Raw genomic sequence first — 23873 nt, forward strand, 5'->3', positions numbered from 1 at the left:
ATATTGCTCTATTGGGGACCCAACAGAAGGATAACTATATGTGGTGCAGGCTTCTTAAAGGGGGATTATTTACGGTGAGGAGTGTCCCTAGGAAGGAAGACCATTGTGGTTGCTGTTTGTCTGTTCGGATTGGTTCTTGCTTTGAAAGGGGTCATATTTTTAAAGGATTAGAACAGGGGCGCTGTAAATGGGATTTTAGTTGTTTATCTTGGGCAGGGATTTGCAATTAGGTTTTTAATAGAATAAAATAATTTTTGAGGTACAATTTTAATAATTCCCTTAAAATGCAGATAATAGCTTATTATATTGGTACTAATATTTACTCAATAAAGCTGATCAATTAAACGTCATCAGTCTGCACAGAATCTACTCCCACTGAAGTAATAGGTTCCACCAGAGAGCTGTATTGGCAGATCTGATCATAGTGATAGCCGTATGGCTATTGATATGTTGCAGCTCTATCATTATTAGTAGTGACTTGAGTAAAATCTAGACCTTTACTGGGTGGTCCATAACATCACACAAAGGGAACTGTAAAATGTGCCTTTAATACCTCAGACTGTTTCAAATGTATAAATTATATTGTGACAAGTTGAAGAGTATTTTCTTCATTTAAGTTCCCTTTAGCATGTAACTTGTGGTCTAGCTGTGGTTCATATTGTTGATACCAGTATACTTATTGTTTAAAATGGGACCAGATAAAATGAAATACTTTTGTAACTCTGCATTGCTGTGTGTGCACCATACTATTCTCATTTTATGCATACAAAGTAGATATCATTTTCAGTTCTCCTTGTACAAGAACATTTCTAACACAGACATTACCTGTCCTTCACAGATACATGGCTTTGTAAAACTCAAAAATTCTCCTTCCTTGCTGTACAAACCCTCTGCAGATTGTATGTTTGATTCATCATCCTCAAATTTCAAATCAGCAATATTGTCAAACAACTTCAACAGATGCCTTGTCACCTGTTTAAAGAAAAAAAAGGAAATTACATTAATATTCAATGATGATAATATGGGTGGTTCACACACTGTAATGGTTGTCATGAGCAAGACAGCAAACCCAGGAATAAAAGTATCAGAAATTTAGAAGCCAGCAAGGATATTGAGGAGCTTACTGCTGCCTATCAGAAATTAAAGGGACAGTCTAGTAAAAATTAAACTTTCATGATTTAGATAGGGCATGCAATTTTAAACAACTTTCCAATGTACTTTTATCATCAAATTTGCTTTGTTCTCTTTTTATTTATTGTTGAAAGCTAATCCTAGGTAGGCTCATATGCTAATTGCTAAGCCCTTGGAGGCCACCTCTTATCTCAGTGCATTTTGAAAGGTTTTCACAGCTAGACAGTGCTAGTTTATGTGTTCCATATAGATAACATTGTACTCAGTCCCATGGAGATATAAATGAGTCATCACTGATTGGCTAAAATGCTAGTCTGTCAATTTGTCAAAAGAACTGAAATAAGGGGGCAGTCTGCAGATGATTAGATACAAGGTAATTACAGAGGTAAAAGTGTATTAATATAACAGTGTTGGTTATGCAAAACTGGGGAATGGGTAATAAATTGATTATCTTTTTTAACAATAAAAATTTCTTGAGTAGACTGTCCCTTTAATCTGATATTTAGCTGTTCCACATTCAGAAATAGTCTAAATACAATGCAATGCTATTTACTACTAATGTGCCCTGTGCCAGGTAAGTGTGTTTCACGCCTGTCATTTCAGCTTGATTAGCAGGCCTCTTCTCATTTACTGCCTGTCCTACTCTCATTTTGCCTCTGGTTGGCCCCTTCTTTACATTCACCTAGGAGCTTTCTAATGGCCTTTTTTCTGTCTTCTGTTTTGGTGGAGCTCCTCTTTAGCTACAGTAGAATAACTCGCCCTGGGTGTGAAACTGCACACAACACACGTAAACCCCAAACACTATACCATCAGCAATTTGGTAACAAGAGGGTTCTGTTTATCACAGGGGAAAGTAAAGTCCTAGAATCAAAACATCTAGATGAACTATCGTAAACTGAAATAATACGAAAGGAGCTAATGGCTAACCCACCACTGTTTTAATGAAGTGATTGACTTGTGAACAAAAGCTCCATCTAACACCTCCATTTTATGTTTTCATTAGTGGCTGTTTTGGTGTATAAGGGAGTTCTAGATGATTTCTTTTTGCTGTTTTCAATATGTTAGGGCAGTGAAACAGCACTTTCACTGTACCTGTACAACACTCACTACACACACTGTACAAGCTGCACACACCACACTGCCACTGCACACACAGCACTGTCACTATACAATATGCACACACCACACTCTCACTACACACACAGCACTGTCACTGTACAAGCTGCACACACCATACTCCCACGGCAAACACAGCACTGTCACTGTACAAGCTGCACACACCACACTCTCACTGCACACACAGCACTGTCACTGTACAAGATGCACACACCACACTCTCACTGCACACACAGCACTGTCACTGTACAAGATGCACACACCATACTCCCACGGCACACACAGCACTGTCACTGTACAAGATGCACATACCATACAAGTCAAGTCAAGAATACTTTATTAGCATGACATTATTACATGTGTTGCCTAAGTAATAAGTTACAATAAAACAGATCAATAACAATTAATAAAGTAGGAGTATAGTGGGTAAATATGATAACAGTTTATCTAATCTGATTGGGGGTTCTGTTCATGTGACAGTCTGCTACATATTTTGCACATATAATATTGCACATAGTCTTTCTTGTTCAGACATCTGTGGGAAGTCTGTTATTTTTTTCATTATTTTTGGGAAGTATTTGTTCCTTAAGAGTTTGTATCTTGTACAGTACAAGAGGAAGTGCGCTTCAGTCTCTATGTCACACTGTGCACATTGTCTGGCTGCTGGGTCTCCATTTTGCCTGATATCTGCCAGTCTCCATTTCAAGCTGGTGGTCAGAGATTCTGTATTTAGTGAGTATCTGTCTGTGCTTTGGGTTGGTGATACTTGTGAGATACTCAGCTAGTTTGTACTCTCTCAGTAGAGACCTGTAACACTCCAGCTTGTTCTGTTGCCCTATCTTTTCCTTCCAGTACCCAGTGTACCTCTCCTTCAGAGCTGTTTGTAAGGTGTTTGGTGACACTCTCTCATGGGCTGTGCTTTCACTGATGTGGTTTTGCAGGTCTGATATATATTCTCTAAATGCTTTTGATGCTGGGTCACAGAGTGCTTGGTGGTAAAGTGTACTTGTGTCACTATTTGTGAGGTGACACCAGAATTTGTACACCTTTTTTTGCATTGGTAGGATCAATGGGAATCTTTCCAGCTCTGCTCTGCACCCATTGTTAGGGGCACTTCTGTGTGCAATTTCTGTGAGAGTTTTGTCCCATTCTCGGTAGTTCTGGGTTAGTATTGGGCCCCAGACCTCACAGCCATACAGCAGGATTGGTACAATGGTGCTTTCAAATACCTTAAGTAACAGTTCTGTAGGAGGGTTTAGACTGGCTAGCGGTTTCTTGATTGCATGGAAGGCTATAATGGCTTTTTCTTGCAGTGTTTTGATGGCCAGTTTAAAGCTTCCTGATGCACTCAGTGTAAGCTCAAGATAGGTATAATTTAATGTGTGCTCTACCTCTTTAGAGAACAATAGGAATTTGAGTTTTTTGCTGGAGATTTTGGGGCTTTTTCTGGAAAATCATGACTTTAGTTTTTTCCATATTCACTTCCATTGCCCATGACTTACAGTATGTCTGCAGTATGTCTAGTTTTTCTTGCAAACCCACTGCTGTGAGGGACAGGATGAGCAGGTCATCTGCATATAAGGGACATTGTATTTCCTTCCCATTCAAGTATATACCTGGTGCTGTGCATTTCTCCAGTACTGTGGGCAGATCATTAAAGCACAGGTTTGTTCATAGCTCTTTGTAGTTTGTTTATTTTTACTTTGCATTTGAGGGATGAATACATGGTCTTTATTATGTCATATGTCTTCCCACCAATTCCACTTTGCAGCAGTTTCATGTATGGGCCAGGGTGCCAGATTGAGTCAAATGCGTTTTTGAAGACCACAAAACATGCAATCACCTTCCCTGATGGTGAGCTTTTCACATACTTGTTAGTGATAGCTTGTAATGTGAAGATGCGATCTGTGGTTCTATATTTAGGGAGGAAACCTATCAGACTCATGTGCCGGGTTATGCTGTCTATTAGAAATTTTAATATTTTCTTGTTCAGGATTGTGCAGAAGAGTTTGCTCACATTGCTGTTTACACAGACTCCCCTGTAGTTATTTGGGTCAGTTAGATCCCCATGTTTGTGGATTGGGGTAATAAGACCTTCTGTCAATGTTTCTGGGAAGTGTCCTGATTATAAGATGATACTCTCACTGCACACACAGCACTGTCACTGTATAAGCTGCACACACCACAATCTCACTACACACAGCACTGTTATTGTACAAGCTGCAGACACCACACTTTCACTGCACACACAGCACTGTCACTATACAAGCTGCACACACATCACTGTCACTGTACAAGCTGCACACACCACACTCTCACTGCACACACAGCACTGTCACTGTAAAAGCTGCACTCACCACACTCTCACTGCACACACAGCACTGTCACTGTACAAGCTGCACACACCACACCCTCACTGTACACACAGCACTGTCATTGAACCAGCTGCACTCACCATACTCTCACTGCGCACATACAGCACTGTACAAGCTGCACACACCACACTCTCACTACACACAGTACTGTCACTGTACAAGTTGCACACACCACACTCTCACTGCACACACAGCACTGTCACTGTACAAGCTGCACACACCACAGTCCCACGGCACACACAACACTGTCAGTATTGCACACACCACACTCTCACTGTACACACAGCACTGTCACTGTACATACTACGTTCACCACACTCTCACTACAAACACAGCACTGTCACTGTACAAGCTACACACACCACACTCTCACTACACACACAGCACAGTCACTGTACAAGCTGCACACACCACACTCTCACTGCACACAAAGCACTGTCACTGTACAAGCTGCACAAACCACACAGCACTGTCACTGTACAAGCTGCACACACCACACTCTCACTGCACACACAGCACTGTCACTGTACAAGCTGCACACACACCACACTCTCACTGCACACACAGCATTGTCACTGTAAAAGCTGCACTCACCACACTGTCACTGTACAAGCGGCACACACCACACCCTCACTGTACACACAGCATATCACTGTACCAGCTGCACTCACCATACTCTCACTGTACACACAGCACTGTCACTGTACAAGCTGCACACACCACACTCTCACTGCACACAAAGCACTGTCACTGTACACGCTGTACACACCACACAGCATTGCAACTGTACAAGCTGCACACACCACACCCTCACTGTACACACATCACTGTCACTGTACCAGCTGCACTCGCCATACCCTCACTTTGCACACACAGCACTGTACAAGCTGCACACACCACATTCCTACTACACACAGCACTATCACTGTACAAACTGCACACACCACACTCTCACTGCACACACAACACTGTCACTGTACAAGCTGCACACACCGCACCTCACGGCACACACAGCACTGTCAATGTTGCACACACCACACTCTCACTGTCCACATAGCACTGTCACTGTACAAGCTGCACACACCATACTCTCACTGCACACACAGCACTGTCACTGTACAAGCTGCACACACCACACTCTCACTGCATACATAGCACTGTCACTGTACAAGCTGCACACACCATACTCCCACTGCAATGTTGCACACACCACACTCTCACTGTACACACAGCACTGTCACTGTACAAGCTGCACACACCATACTCTCACTGTAAAAACACCACACTCTCACTACACACACAGCATTGTCACTGTACAAACTGCACACACCACACTCTCACTGCACACACAGCACTGTCACTGTACAAGCTGCACACACCACACTCTCACTGCATACACAGCACTGTCACTGTACAAGCTGCACACACCATACTCCCACGGCAATGTTGCACACACCACACTCTCACTGTGCACACAGCACTGTCACTGTACAAGCTGCACACACCATACTCTCACTGTAAAAACACCACTCTCACTACACACAGCACTGTCACTGTACAAGCTGCACACACTCTCACTGCACACACAGCACTGTCACTGTACAAGCTGCACACACCAAACTCCCACGGCATACACAGCACTGTCAGTATACAAGTTGTACACACTACACTCTCACTATAAACACAGCACTATCACTGTACTAGCTGCACACACCAGACTCTCACTGCACACACAGCACTGTCACTGTACAAGCTGTACACACCACACTCTTACTACACACACAGCACTGTCAGTATACAAGCTGCACACACATACTCTCACTGCACACATAGCACTGCCACTGTACAAGCTACACACACCACATTCTCACTACACACACAACACTGTCAGTGTACAAGTTGCACACACCATACTCTCACAGCACACACAGCACTGTCAGTGTACAAGCTGCATACGCCATATTCTTATGGCACACACAGCACTGTCACTGTACACATTGCACACACCATACTCTCACTGTAAATGCTGCACACACCACACTCTCGCTGCCCACACAGCACCTCATTGTCACTACACACAGCACCTTCACTATGACTGTAAAATATTCCCACTGCACACACAGCACCTTCACTATATAGAAAAATTTGTTACAAAGTCTGTAACAAAAAAGAGTGCTTTACCCCTACAATTATATAGGATAAATTATTACTGAATAATACAGGAACAATTTTTTAACCATTCATACTTTATCTTTTTAGGTTTAACTATTCAATCATACACGTTTAAAAACACTTAAACTCTCTAGATATTAATATTTAGCATAGGTGCGTGAATAAAACCTCTGAGAATCATGTATCTAGATGTGAAACATTGGTTTGTATAATATCAAGCAGTCAGATACAAACAATATCTTTTGTAGCCGGCTAGTAATAAATTCAGAAATAACGCTGTAACAAGAGGACCTATTAATATGAGGGATGTCAGATTATGAGATTAAAGCTATTTAAGATAATATTCTATCTGCAATTATGAAGTCCTTGCTTGCACAGTTAACTTTAGCACAGCTGTTCAGTGTATAAGATTCTGTCTGCTTAAACTCTCTAGATATCAATATATAGCATAGGTGTGTAAACAATACCTCTGAGAATCGTACATCTAGATGTGAAACTTTGTAATTGGTTTGTATAATATCAAGCAGTCACATACAAACAATATCTTTTGTAGCCGGCTATTAATAAATTCAGAAATAAAGTTGTAACAAGAGGACCTGTTAATATGTGGGATGTCAGATTGCAAGATTAAAGCTATCTAGCTAATACTCTATCTGCAATTATAAAGTCCTTGCTTGCACATTTTACTTTAGCACAGCTGTTCAGTGTAATAGATTCTGTCTGATTAAGCCCCTTCTATAGCGGGGGGCTAGACATAGCATAACGTCTGATCTCAGAATATAACTAGGGTTGCCACCTCAGCCATGTTTTCCTGGACACTTATGAGTTACACATGCTGCAGGGTGTGCAGGGAGGAACATGTATTGTGTTTCTGGACAGCACTATTTATATTCCTCCCTGCACACCCTGCAGTATGTATAACTTATAAGTGTTCTGTATTTTAAGGGACGGGTGGCAATCCTAAATATAACACACATTTACAAGATATTGGCAAAAATTATTGCAATCAACAATTATCATAGGGAGTAAGCGGTTAAAAAACGAGAGTATGAACTCTCTGAAGCCAGACCCCTGACACGTGTTTTGCTCATGCTTCCTCATGATTCTCAGAAGTATTATTCACACACCTATGCTAAATATTAATATCTAGAGAGTTTAAGCAAACATAATCTATTACACTGAACAGCTGTGCTAAATTTAACTGTGCAAGCAAGGACTTTATAATTACAGATAGAGTATTAGCTAGATACTTTAATCTCATAATCTGACATCCCACATATTAACGGGTCCTTTTGTTACAGAGTTATTTCTGAATTTATTAATAGCTGGCTACAAAAGATATTGTTTGTATCTGACTGCTTGATATTATACAAACCAATTACAATGTTTCACATCTAGATACATGATTCTCAGAGGTATTATTCACACACCTATGCTAAATATTAATATCTAGAGAGTTTAAGTGTTTTTAAACGTGGATGATTGAATAGTTAAACCAATAAAGATAATGAATGGTTAAAAAATCGTTCCTGTATTATTCAGTGAGAATTTCTCCTATACAATTGTTGGGGTAAAGCACTCTTTTTTTTTGTTACAGACTTTGGAACTCATTTTTCTATGAGCGATAAAGTGTGACCGCACCACCCTTTCTAGTTAGTACGCTCAGGCACGGGATAAAGTCCGGTCACAGACTATATAATAATAATAAAACATCAAAAAATCCCAGCCACTGAGTCTTAGAATCAAGAAGTTTTTATTCTTCAACAAAGGATATGATCAAATTGATCTTTCACAAAATGTAATCATAAGGTACCATCAGGTGTAGGTTCACTCAGATCCACACATACCCCATCCACCAAACACATCCGTATCCAACCCTTACCAGAAAAGAAAAAAACAAACATCAAAATAAACATCAGAAGAATAAATGAAAAGAGTGTATTATCACTCCCAGGGCGTCCCCAGGGAGTGAATTTTGACACCACCCACTAAGGACCTAATAGGATTGAGAACCATGAAGAGTGTCCACTGGATCCGTAACTCTGTAATATTATATGGACAAAAAGTGTCTCGTACTGTTGTGGAAACTCCTCAAACAAGAATGTCTCGTATGTTATAAAACTTCCAACTGTAACAATGTGTATCTGTTTGAAACCATCAGCAATTATCTTCTTGCTACTATGTGAAGGTGGTTACAGGAAACATAACTTGTTACAGTATTTGTAATCCATCACAGTGAATGCTGGTGACGACTATCGTGACAAATCTTGTAATTATAAGAGTATTATGGTTCAAATGTCCCTTAAACCTGGCGTGCTACTGGCCATAAACTGTGTCGCGGGGAGCTGCAAACGTACTGTCGGCCCAAACACACACCCTCTTCACACTTCACTCACGGTAACGTGCACTATATCTTCCTTGTAATGCCTTTATTGCAGAGGATACAATACATTCCACATTTTCCTTTTTACCCAAACTGCGAGTATCTCATACCCTCATGGCAGTTCATGGCCTTTAATGTGTTGTAAATCAAGCAGATGCTTAAACAGCCGTGTTACCTCCTTCAGCATATGTGTGCATCTATTGGTAGTACCGTGAGACTCTCTGTCTTCAGTGTGGTTCTGTGGGCCCCCCCAGTGTAAGAATCTGGTCTCACCTCGCAATTGCTGTGGCTCAGATAGCACGATATCCAGGTGTCTGTGGTGGCGTCTCCTCGTTCCGACGCACGTTTCGGGACTCCGCCCCTTTCTCAAGGAATTTGCAGGTAATGGGGTGGAGGTGTGATTAAAATAGAATCAAATGTAATCTTATTGGTTAATAGCATACACACCCCCACTCTAACGTCACATTCTGCATACGTATTTATGGAAATATGGCTTGGTTAAAAAACGAATGAATCTAAGACTCACGAATGGCTAGTGTACACTTCCGAGCAAGCGCTGAGCAATATCCAAAATATCGAAATAACAAAAGTACGCCAATGCACAGCATCTTCACAATGAAAAAGCAAAAGAGCAAAAAAGCAGGAAAGCTGTACGCTACGCATTTAGGGAGTTATCAATATATAGGCATTCTCGACTGTTTCCCCGAGTGAGAGAAGATTCATCAGAGATCTCTTTAAGATCATTTTGTATGAAAAAAATTTTCTATTTGAAGATACGTTTTACGTCCAAAAACAAGGAACGGCTATGGGCTCAAATGTAGCACCTACTTATGCGAACTTATTTGTAGGGAAGTTTGAGGAGGATGTGGTCTATAAGGATGAAGACTATAAGAAATTTATTTTAGGCTGGTATCGTTACATAGATGACGTCTTCTTTGTTTGGACAGGTAGTGATGATGGTCTGACACAATTTGTATCAAAACTTAATTTGGCACATGTTTCTCTTAAGTTTACTATGGAAGCAAGTAAGTCCAGGGTAAGCTTCTTAGACACCATGATTTCAATTGTAGATCAGAAACTCAGAAGTGATTTATTTTCTAAAGAAACGGATCGGAATAATACCTTACGATATGAAAGTTTCCATCCCCCCTCTCTGATCAAAAATCTTCCATTAGGCGAACTTCTGCGGACCAAAAGGATTGTGGATGATCCAGTAATTTGCCTACAGAGATTGGACGAAATGTCTAAAAAAATTTTAGACAGAGGATATCCAGTGCAAATTCTGGAAGAAAACATGAATAAAGTACTGAACGTTGACAGGGCTAGCCTATTGAGGAAGACTACTCGTGAAGCTAAAAAAATTTCGGTGCCCTTTGTGAGTCACTTTGGGTCACATAGTAAGGTCTTTAAAAGGATAATCTTACAACACTGGCACTTACTAAGAGAGGATATACATGTGGGTAAGATCTTTAATGAGACTCCACTATTCTCCTTTCGGAGAAATAAAAACCTGAAAGATGAACTGATACGGGCTGATTGGGGTACCATGAGAAAACCAATTACAATCAATAAGAAAGGCTCCTTCCCCTGTATGAATTGTGCTCTGTGTCATTCGATGTTACAAGGGGATCACATTAACCATCCCCTATCAGGCAAAAGGATTCCGATCAATGGTAGGTTCTCCTGTAACTCCAAGTATGTGATATATGTCATCAAATGCCCATGTGGCCTGGCATATGTAGGGGAGACCACACAGACGGTCCGTGATAGGATACGTCAGCACAAATCAGCCATAGGTAAGGATGACGAGGATGCACCCGTGGCCCATCATTTTACACGATTGGCACACAACAAGAGCCAATTAAGGTTTCAAGTTATTGATGGGGTCTCCCCCTTACGGAGAGGAGGTGACCGACAGAAAATACTATTCCGTAAGGAGGCACTATGGATCAAACAATTGGATACCATGGTCCCCAAAGGTCTCAATAGAGACATATCCTGGGGAAATTTCATCTGAGCATTTCGCATTTCTTAAGTGTTGAATTGCTTTCTCAAGACTGTGTCCCTCTCAAGGAGATAAATAATTGAAGAGAGGTAGACAAAGGTTTAAATAATTGCGATTCCTGGACATTACGATCTAATAATGTATATGGTTTTGTCCCACGGCGTGGTAGTCCTGCGATAATTAAATATGATATATGATATCCAGTCCCCTTTGCATAGAACTCACTATCTATCCTGGATATATGTGAAAGTAGGATTGTTTACATAAGGGTAGTTCCTTCTGTATGACTTTGTTGTCATATAAAATATGACTGCGAGAACCAACATTGAATAGGGTTAGAAATAGTTCTTCTTGAGACCCTTGGAACATGTTTAGTCTTTAGAATTTAACATGTAAATAGGGTATCCCGTAAAGGGACCGCTGACATTGAATAATCCTATCTTATATGAAAATAGTAATGTGAGGGAGTGTACTGTTCAAGTTACGATAGTTGACAACAGGTACAAAATAGTATTTGGAAACAGTCGAGAATGCCTATATATTGATAACTCCCTAAATGCGTAGCGTACAGCTTTCCTGCTTTTTTGCTCTTTTGCTTTTTCATTGTGAAGATGCTGTGCATTGGCGTACTTTTGTTATTTCGATATTTTGGATATTGCTCAGCGCTTGCTCGGAAGTGTACACTAGCCATTCGTGAGTCTTAGATTCATTCGTTTTTTAACCAAGCCATATTTCCATAAATACGTATGCAGAATGTGACGTTAGAGTGGGGGTGTGTATGCTATTAACCAATAAGATTACATTTGATTCTATTTTAATCACACCTCCACCCCATTACCTGTAAATTCCTTGAGAAAGGGGCGGAGTCCCGAAACGCGCGTCGGAACGAGGAGACGCCACCACAGACACCTGGATATCGTGCTATCTGAGCCACAGCAATTGCGAGGTGAGACCAGATTCTTACACTGGGGGGGCCCACAGAACCACACTGAAGACAGAGAGTCTCACGGTACTACCGATAGATGCACACATATGCTGAAGGAGGTAACACGGCTGTTTAAGCATCTGCTTGATTTACAACACATTAAAGGCCATGAACTGCCATGAGGGTATGAGATACTCACAGTTTGGGTAAAAAGGAAAATGTGGAATGTATTGTATCCTCTGCAATAAAGGCATTACTAGGAAGATACAGTGCACGTTACCGTGAGTGAAGTGTGAAGAGTGTGTGTGTTTGGGCCGACAGTACGTTTGCAGCTCCCCGCGACACAGTTTATGGCCAGTAGCACGCCAGGTTTAAGGGACATTTGAACCATAATACTCTTATAATTACAAGATTTGTCACGATAGTCGTCACCAGCATTCACTGTGATGGATTACAAATACTGTAACAAGTTATGTTTCCTGTAACCACCTTCACATAGTAGCAAGAAGATAATTGCTGATGGTTTCAAACAGATACACATTGTTACAGTTGGAAGTTTTATAACATACGAGACATTCTTGTTTGAGGAGTTTCCACAACAGTACGAGACACTTTTTGTCCATATAATATTACAGAGTTACGGATCCAGTTGACACTCTTCATGGTTCTCAATCCTATTAGGTCCTTAGTGGGTGGTGTCAAAATTCACTCCCTGGGGACGCCCTGGGAGTGATAATACACTCTTTTCATTTATTCTTCTGATGTTTATTTTGATGTTTGTTTTTTTCTTTTCTGGTAAGGGTTGGATACGGATGTGTTTGGTGGATGGGGTATGTGTGGATCTGAGTGAACCTACACCTGATGGTACCTTATGATTACATTTTGTGAAAGATCAATTTGATCATATCCTTTGTTGAAGAATAAAAACTTCTTGATTCTAAGACTCAGTGGCTGGGATTTTTTGATGTTTTATCATTTTTCTATGAGTCTTAGTGCTATTTTGCCCCCCTAACAGATGCATGTTGATTACAAAAATATTTAGCACCTATAGGTACTTACCATTAGTACTATTTTACCTACTATCTTGTTACTATAGCACCTTCACTATGACTGTAAAACACTCTCACTCCACACACAGCACCTCATTGTCACTACACACAGCACCTTCACTGTCTCTGTACAAGCTGTACACACAACATTCTCACTGCACACACATCACCTCTTTGTCACTACACACAGTACCTGCACTATCAATGTACAACACTCTCACTGCACACACAGCACCTTATTGTCACTATACACAGCACCTTCACTGTCATTGTACAACCACATAGCACTTCATTCTCACTGCACACACAGCACCTTCATTATCACTGTACAAGCTGCACACACAACACTTTAACTGCACACACAGCACCTCATAATTACTGTAAACACAGCACTTTCACTGTCACTGTACAAGCTGCACACATAACACTCTCTCACTGCACACACAGCACCTCATTGTCACTATACACAGCACCTTCATTATCACTATAAAAGCTGCATACAGAACACTTTCACTGCACACACAGCACCTCATCATTACTGCGCACACTGCACTTTCACTGTCACTATACAAGCTACTCACACAACCCTCTTGTTCTCACTGCACACACAACACTCTTGTTCTCACTGCACACACAACACTTGTTCTCACTGCACACACAACACTCTCATTCTTACTGCATACACAACCCTCTCATCTTCACTGCACACACAACACTCTTGTTCTCACTGCACACACAACACTCTCGTTCTCACTGCATACACAACCCTCTCATCCTCACTGCAAACACAACACTCTTGATCTCATGGCACACACAACACTCTTGTTCTCACTGCATACACAACCCTCTCATCCTCACTGCACACACAACACTCTCATCCTGACTACACACACAACACTTTTGTTCTCACTGCATACACTTCCCTCGCATCCTCACTGCACACACAATGCTCTTGTTCTCACTGCACACACAACTCTTTTGTTCTCACTGCACACACAACATTCTTGTTCTCATTGCACACACAACACTCTCGTTCTCACTGCATACACAACCCTCTCATCCTCACTGCACACACAACACTCTTGTTCTCACTGCACACACAACACTCTTGTTCTCACTGCACACACAACACTCTTTTTCTCACTGCACACACAACACCCTTGTTCCCCTACTGCACACACACCAACTATGCTGTCACTGCACAAAAGATACCATCCCAGCAAACACAGCACCTTAAAGGGACGTAAAAACCCATTTTTTTTTTCTTTCATGATTTAGATAGAGCATAAAATTATAAACAACTTTCTAATTTACTTCTATTATCATATTTTCTTCATTTTCTTGTTATACTTATTTGAAAAGCAAAAATGTAAGCTCAAGAGTGTGCACGTGTCTGCAGCACTATATAGCAGTAGTTTTGCAACAATGTTATACATTAGCAGTACCACTAGATGGCAGCACTATTTCCTGCCCTGTAGTGCTTCAGGCATGTGCACGATACCTACCTAGGTATCTCTTTAACAAAGAATAACATGAGAATGAAACATTTTTGATAATAGAAGTAAATTGGAAACTTTTTAAAAATTGTATTCTCTATCTTAATAATGAAAGCCATTTTTGGGGTTTAATGTCCCTTTAATTGTGACTACACATACAACACCCAAATTTTCACTTCAAACATAGCACACTAGCTGTCACTATGTTCAATCTGCACCATCAATGTACACTCAGCACTGTCACTACAGATACACCCCCTCACTGCACAAACAGTACCCAAATAAAAACCTTAGAACTGGCAAAAATGTCAGATTTTAAGTCTTGAATACAATTTAAAAAGCACATACATTCCGAAAATGAAACTTCCCTACCTTCACATAATTTAATAATATGTTATATCATATAATAATATAACATTCTTCTACGTGGATAGGACTTTACTTTATTTATTTCCATGCTGGCATTGCTATTGAAACTGTGCAGCTATAGTATAAGTCAGTGTTTTTCAACCAGTGTGCCGTGAGAGATCCTCAGGTGTGCCGCGGCAGACTGACAACAGTGGGACATATTTTTAAAATTTTGCTTGTTTTTTACTCCCAGTGCAGGGGTGTCCCTCTTTCAAATTTTGAAATATTGAGAGGTATGTGACAGGCTCATCAGGCAGACAGGCAGGCATCATTTACAACCATGACATATTGACATTCATTCACAGACAATCATGATTGTTTGTGAATGAATGTCAATATGTCACGTATAGTTTGTAGGAGGCATGGCATCACAGCACAATACATACAGTAGGTGTGTATATATGTATGTGTGTGTGTATATATATATATATATATATATATATATATATATATATATATATATATATATATATATATATATATATATATATATATATATGCTATATTAGGCTACAATGTGTGATTTTTTTAAATTTCGGGATGGTGGTGTGCCACAGGATTTTTTATGTAAAAAAAGTGTGCCACAGCAAAAAAAAAAAGGATGAAAATCACTGGTATAAGGTACTTATACCTTTTGAAGGACTAAACTAATGTCTTAGAATATTGGTAGATTTGTAAGCACTGTTTGGTGACTACAAAAAAAATACAATTTTAAGTAAGCTTGTTGAATATTTATGGATTTATTAACTGTTAAAAAAAATGCTACTTTTCAATGTAAAAAGTCAGGGCAATAATTACCCTAACCAAAATATGCTGAACCAATCTTTTTGAATTTTGACCTGCTATTTAAGTGAAAAGATGAGCAGTTATTGTTGCAATATAAATCTTTAACATAGTTATTTTGATTTGATTTGCACATCCACAATACTTAAAAACAAACTTAAACAGAGTTGACATGAGCAGTAATATTTGTGGTCTTGATGATTTGGGGAGTATATCTGCATATCTATATTGAGCTGTCTGTTATTGTTTCAGAGAATGGGACCTCTTATCTGTGTATCTGCCCCATGTTATTGTCATAAGTAGCTGTCACCCCATTACCTGTAAATTCCTTGAGAAAGGGGCGGAGTCCCGAAACGCGCGTCGGAACGAGGAGACGCCACCACAGACACCTGGATATCGTGCTATCTGAGCCACAGCAATTGCGAGGTGAGACCAGATTCTTACACTGGGGGGGCCCACAGAACCACACTGAAGACAGAGAGTCTCACGGTACTACCGATAGATGCACACATATGCTGAAGGAGGTAACACGGCTGTTTAAGCATCTGCTTGATTTACAACACATTAAAGGCCATGAACTGCCATGAGGGTATGAGATACTCACAGTTTGGGTAAAAAGGAAAATGTGGAATGTATTGTATCCTCTGCAATAAAGGCATTACAAGGAAGATACAGTGCACGTTACCGTGAGTGAAGTGTGAAGAGTGTGTGTGTTTGGGCCGACAGTACGTTTGCAGCTCCCCGCGACACAGTTTATGGCCAGTAGCACGCCAGGTTTAAGGGACATTTGAACCATAATACTCTTATAATTACAAGATTTGTCACGATAGTCGTCACCAGCATTCACTGTGATGGATTACAAATACTGTAACAAGTTATGTTTCCTGTAACCACCTTCACATAGTAGCAAGAAGATAATTGCTGATGGTTTCAAACAGATACACATTGTTACAGTTGGAAGTTTTATAACATACGAGACATTCTTGTTTGAGGAGTTTCCACAACAGTACGAGACACTTTTTGTCCATATAATATTACAGAGTTACGGATCCAGTGGACACTCTTCATGGTTCTCAATCCTATTAGGTCCTTAGTGGGTGGTGTCAAAATTCACTCCCTGGGGACGCCCTGGGAGTGATAATACACTCTTTTCATTTATTCTTCTGATGTTTATTTTGATGTTTGTTTTTTTCTTTTCTGGTAAGGGTTGGATACGGATGTGTTTGGTGGATGGGGTATGTGTGGATCTGAGTGAACCTACACCTGATGGTACCTTATGATTACATTTTGTGAAAGATCAATTTGATCATATCCTTTGTTGAAGAATAAAAACTTCTTGATTCTAAGACTCAGTGGCTGGGATTTTTTGATGTTTTATCATTTTTCTATGAGTCTTAGTGCTATTTTGCCCCCCTAACAGATGCATGTTGATTACAAAAATATTTAGCACCTATAGGTACTTACCATTAGTACTATTTTACCTACTATCTTGTTACTATAGCACCTTCACTATGACTGTAAAACACTCTCACTCCACACACAGCACCTCATTGTCACTACACACAGCACCTTCACTGTCTCTGTACAAGCTGTACACACAACATTCTCACTGCACACACATCACCTCTTTGTCACTACACACAGCACCTGCACTATCAATGTACAACACTCTCACTGCACACACAGCACCTTATTGTCACTATACACAGCACCTTCACTGTCATTGTACAACCACATAGCACTTCATTCTCACTGCACACACAGCACCTTCATTATCACTGTACAAGCTGCACACACAACACTTTAACTGCACACACAGCACCTCATAATTACTGTAAACACAGCACTTTCACTGTCACTGTACAAGCTGCACACATAACACTCTCTCACTGCACACACAGCACCTCATTGTCACTATACACAGCACCTTCATTATCACTATAAAAGCTGCATACAGAACACTTTCACTGCACACACAGCACCTCATCATTACTGCGCACACTGCACTTTCACTGTCACTATACAAGCTACTCACACAACCCTCTTGTTCTCACTGCACACACAACACTCTTGTTCTCACTGCACACACAACACTTGTTCTCACTGCACACACAACACTCTCATTCTTACTGCATACACAACCCTCTCATCTTCACTGCACACACAACACTCTTGTTCTCACTGCACACACAACACTCTCGTTCTCACTGCATACACAACCCTCTCATCCTCACTGCAAACACAACACTCTTGATCTCATGGCACACACAACACTCTTGTTCTCACTGCATACACAACCCTCTCATCCTCACTGCACACACAACACTCTCATCCTGACTACACACACAACACTTTTGTTCTCACTGCATACACTTCCCTCGCATCCTCACTGCACACACAATGCTCTTGTTCTCACTGCACACACAACTCTTTTGTTCTCACTGCACACACAACATTCTTGTTCTCATTGCACACACAACACTCTCGTTCTCACTGCATACACAACCCTCTCATCCTCACTGCACACACAACACTCTTGTTCTCACTGCACACACAACACTCTTGTTCTCACTGCACACACAACACTCTTTTTCTCACTGCACACACAACACCCTTGTTCCCCTACTGCACACACACCAACTATGCTGTCACTGCACAAAAGATACCATCCCAGCAAACACAGCACCTTAAAGGGACGTAAAAACCCATTTTTTTTTTTCTTTCATGATTTAGATAGAGCATAAAATTTTAAACAACTTTCTAATTTACTTCTATTATCATATTTTCTTCATTTTCTTGTTATACTTATTTGAAAAGCAAAAATGTAAGCTCAAGAGTGTGCACGTGTCTGCAGCACTATATAGCAGTAGTTTTGCAACAATGTTATACATTAGCAGTACCACTAGATGGCAGCACTATTTCCTGCCCTGTAGTGCTTCAGGCATGTGCACGATACCTACCTAGGTATCTCTTTAACAAAGAATAACATGAGAATGAAACATTTTTGATAATAGAAGTAAATTGGAAACTTTTTAAAAATTGTATTCTCTATCTTAATAATGAAAGCCATTTTTGGGGTTTAATGTCCCTTTAATTGTGACTACACATACAACACCCAAATTTTCACTTCAAACATAGCACACTAGCTGTCACTATGTTCAATCTGCACCATCAATGTACACTCAGCACTGTCACTACAGACACACCCCCTCACTGCACAAACAGTACCCAAATAAAAACCTTAGAACTGGCAAAAATGTCAGATTTTAAGTCTTGAATACAATTTAAAAAGCACATACATTCCGAAAATGAAACTTCCCTACCTTCACATAATTTAATAATATGTTATATCATATAATAATATAACATTCTTCTACGTGGATAGGACTTTACTTTATTTATTTCCATGCTGGCATTGCTATTGAAACTGTGCAGCTATAGTATAAGTCAGTGTTTTTCAACCAGTGTGCCGTGAGAGATCCTCAGGTGTGCCGCGGCAGACTGACAACAGTGGGACATATTTTTAAAATTTTGCTTGTTTTTTACTCCCAGTGCAGGGGTGTCCCTCTTTCAAATTTTGAAATATTGAGAGGTATGTGACAGGCTCATCAGGCAGACAGGCAGGCATCATTTACAACCATGACATATTGACATTCATTCACAGACAATCATGATTGTTTGTGAATGAATGTCAATATGTCACGTATAGTTTGTAGGAGGCATGGCATCACAGCACAATACATACAGTAGGTGTGTATATATGTATGTGTGTGTATATATATATATATATATATATATATATATATATATATATATATATATATATATATATATATATATATATATATATATATGCTATATTAGGCTACAATGTGTGATTTTTTTAAATTTCGGGATGGTGGTGTGCCACAGGATTTTTTATGTAAAAAAAGTGTGCCACAGCAAAAAAAAAAGGATGAAAATCACTGGTATAAGGTACTTATACCTTTTGAAGGACTAAACTAATGTCTTAGAATATTGGTAGATTTGTAAGCACTGTTTGGTGACTACAAAAAAAATACAATTTTAAGTAAGCTTGTTGAATATTTATGGATTTATTAACTGTTAAAAAAAATGCTACTTTTCAATGTAAAAAGTCAGGGCAATAATTACCCTAACCAAAATATGCTGAACCAATCTTTTTGAATTTTGACCTGCTATTTAAGTGAAAAGATGAGCAGTTATTGTTGCAATATAAATCTTTAACATAGTTATTTTGATTTGATTTGCACATCCACAATACTTAAAAACAAACTTAAACAGAGTTGACATGAGCAGTAATATTTGTGGTCTTGATGATTTGGGGAGTATATCTGCATATCTATATTGAGCTGTCTGTTATTGTTTCAGAGAATGGGACCTCTTATCTGTGTATCTGCCCCATGTTATTGTCATAAGTAGCTGTCACCTCCTGCCCCCACCATGGAATGACACTTTATTGCTAGAGATAGTTTAGTACAAGGCTGTGGCGCAATAGGCAAATAATCATATCATTTTTATTTAATTAGGAGAACGTTCTTTAAATTATTTATTGTATTATACTTGTAAGGCACACTTTTGAAGTACATGCCAACATTCATTGGTTAAGAATAATATTTTCTTCCACTGGGGATAAATGTTACTAAACATATATGTGACTGTGTTGGAAGGGGCACAGCATGTCCAAGGATGAGATCACTTTGAAAGAAATAGTAAGTGTGCCTCTGCATGAAAGGTAAACTGACTCTAGATTGGAAGCTGAAGCAAATCATGTTATGTGACAGTAGAACTGATGGCAGGGAGAACGACTTGCAGGCTGCTTCCTAGCCACTGCTATGTCACCTAGTTTATTTGGGCATGTGACATGATGTGCACTTGTCCTATGTTCAGCTTTTCTATGACACATCTGGTGTTCTTCGTTCTCCCAGAGCAGGTTATGGTGTGGCTTTGGTAAGTGCTGCATACAATTGATTATTTATTTAGAGAAAGTATTGCAAACTATTGTATAAGCAATAATCTTATGATACTATGTCTTATGATATAGCACTATGGGAATCACAAATACTGCATTAAATGTATTATCAACCCTGACCGCCAATCTATGTCTCTGTGTTCCGCCAGCCTCTCCAGAGATCAAAGTGAATCAGATGCCTGTTAAGGCCATGTCAATTGTAAATAACAAATTAAATATTGCTCTCTCCACACCATTGTCAGGTAGCTTTAAGCTGGGTAGCCAGCACTGCAGGCCCAAGGGGCGCTTAAGGGAACAAAAAAGAGACTTTAGTCTACAGCAGTTAGGGAGAAAAATTAGCTTTTATTTAAACTCCATTGAAGCTCTTGGTAACTGAAGTCTTTCACTCCTCTTGTCTCTCACAGCATGACTGCTTTCAGCTCTGCCCAGTTTAGCACATTCAATACCAGGCACGAGGTGACGACCAGACATAGGGACTAATGACAGGTGTTTAACCCCCCTGCTCACAGTTTCACTCAGAGAAGCTATGGGTCACTGCTGGTGGTGTTTGTTAGATACAGAGCGGGGAGAACATTGCAAATAGAATAGTACAGATTCACAGGCAGTAACCTGCACGGACAAGAGTAGCAGAATCACTATGTGTGCCAGTCAGGGGAAAGAATGTTACTAGTCCTCTCTAGGTTAAATTACATCTGAAATGTTTTACTAGTTTAGCTTAAGCTATACAATATACTGTATATATATATATATATATATATATATATATATATATATATATATATATATATATATATATATATATACATATAGTATATATAAACACATTATCACACTGAAATGTTTTACTAGTTTAGCTTAAGCTATACAATATACTGTATATATATATATATATATATATATATATATATATATACATATAGTATATATAAACACATTATCACACTGAAATGTTTTACTAGTTTAGCTTAAGCTATACAATATATATATAACACATTATCACAATGCTGCTGACTAGTACATTCTTAAAGGGATATAAAACCCAAATGTTTTCTTACATGATTCAGACAGAACATGCAATTGTAAACAACTTTCCAATTTACTTTTATTATCAATTTTCTTTGTTAACTTTTGTTGAAAAGCAGGAAGGAAAGTTAAGGAGTGTGCACGTGTCTGCAGCATTATATGGAAGCAGTTTTGCCACAATGATATACATTAGCAATAGCACAAGACGGCCACACTATTCCCTGTCATGTAGTGCTTCAAGCATGTGCACGCTTCCTACCTAGGTATCTCGTCAACATAGAATAACATGAAGCCAATTTGATAATAAAAATTGGAAACTTTTTCTTTTAAATTGTATTCTCTATCTGATGAAATGAAAGATAAACTACCTATTAACCCCTAAACCGAGGCCCCCCCACATCGCAAACACTAATCTGCAGAACCGGACATCGCCACCACTATAATAAATATATTAACCCCTTAACCGCTGCACTCCTGCATCGCAAACACTAGCTAAATATTATTAACCCCTAATCTGCCGGCCCTAACATCGCCGACACCTACCTACATTTATTAACCTCTAATCTGCCGCCCACAACGCCGCCACCACTATATTAAATGTATTAACCCCTAAACCTAACACCCCCTAACTTAAATATAATTAAAAAAATCTAAATAAAATTAAATGTATCTAACCCTAACACTAACACCCTCTAACTTAAATATAATTAAAAAAATCTAAATAAAATTAAATGTATCTAACCCTAACACTAACACCCCCTAACTTAAATATAATTATAAAAAATCTAAATAAAATTACTACAATTACCTAAATAATTCCTATTTAAAACTAAATACTTACCTATAAAATAAACCCTAAACTAGCTACAATTTAATGAATAGTTACATTGTAGCTATCTTAGGGTTTATTTCTATTTTACAGGCAACTTTGTATTTATTATAACTAAGTAGAATAGTTATTAAATAGTTATTAACTATTTAATAAATACCTAGTTAAAATAAAGACAAATTTACCTGTAAAATAAAACCTAACCTAAGTTACACTAACACCTAACACTACACTATAATTAAATAAATTAACTAAATTAAATACAATTAATTACAATTAAATAAAATGATCAAAAGTACGAAAAAAAACAAACACTAAATTACAGAAAATAATAAAATAATTACAAGATTTTTAAAATAATTAAGCCTACTCTAATCCCCTTAACAAAATAAAAAAGCCCCCCAAAATAAAAAAAAGCCCTACCCTACACTAAATTACAAATAGCCCTTAAAAGGGCCTTTTGCAGGGCATTGCCCCAAAGTAATCAGCTCTTTTACCTGTAAAACAAAAGTACAAATACCCCCCAACATTAAAACCCACCACCCACACAACCAACCCTACTCTAAAACCCACCCAATCCCCCCTTAAAAAAACACTAAGATGGACCCAATGTTTAAACGTTTCTTTGCCTTTAAGATGGACCCCCTCCGCGCCGGATGGATGAAGATAGAAGATGCCGTCTGGATGGAGACTTCTGCCCGGCTTGGATGAAGACTTCTGCCCGCCTGGAGGACCACTTCTGCGCGGTTGGGTGAAGACGACTCACGGTAGGGTGATCTTCAAGGGGTTAGTGTTAGGTTTTTTTAAGGGGTGATTGGGTGGGTTTTAGAGTAGGGTTGATTGTGTGGGTGGTGGGTTTAAATGTTGGGGGGGTATTTGTACTTTTGTTTTACAGGTAAAAGAGCTAATTACTTTAGGGAAATGCCCCGCAAAAGGCCCTTTTAAGGGCTATTTGTAATTTAGTGTAGGGTAGGGCTTTTTTTTATTTTGGGGGGCTTTTTTATTTTGTTAGGGGGTTTAGAGTAGGTGTAATTAGTTTATTTTATTATTTTCTGTAATTAAGTGGTTTTTTTTTCGTACTTTAGATAATTTTATTTAATTGTAATTAATTGTATTTAATTTAGTTAATTTATTTAACCCCTTAAGGACAAGGCCATTTTTCAATTTCTTTCCCTGAAGGACCAGGGC

General features: G+C 39.1%; 1 protein-coding gene across 1 annotated transcript in view; it reads right to left on the minus strand.

Moving 5' to 3' along the window:
* LOC128658546 (dynein axonemal heavy chain 11-like) overlaps positions 1-23873 on the minus strand; it is a 1692686-nt gene that overhangs the window by 954947 nt on the left and 713866 nt on the right. The window contains 1 exon segment of the mRNA XM_053712841.1: positions 826-972. Coding sequence (XP_053568816.1) covers positions 826-972 — 147 coding nt within the window.

The sequence above is a fragment of the Bombina bombina genome, chromosome 1, assembly GCF_027579735.1.
Source record: "Bombina bombina isolate aBomBom1 chromosome 1, aBomBom1.pri, whole genome shotgun sequence".
Taxonomy (NCBI): domain Eukaryota; kingdom Metazoa; phylum Chordata; class Amphibia; order Anura; family Bombinatoridae; genus Bombina; species Bombina bombina.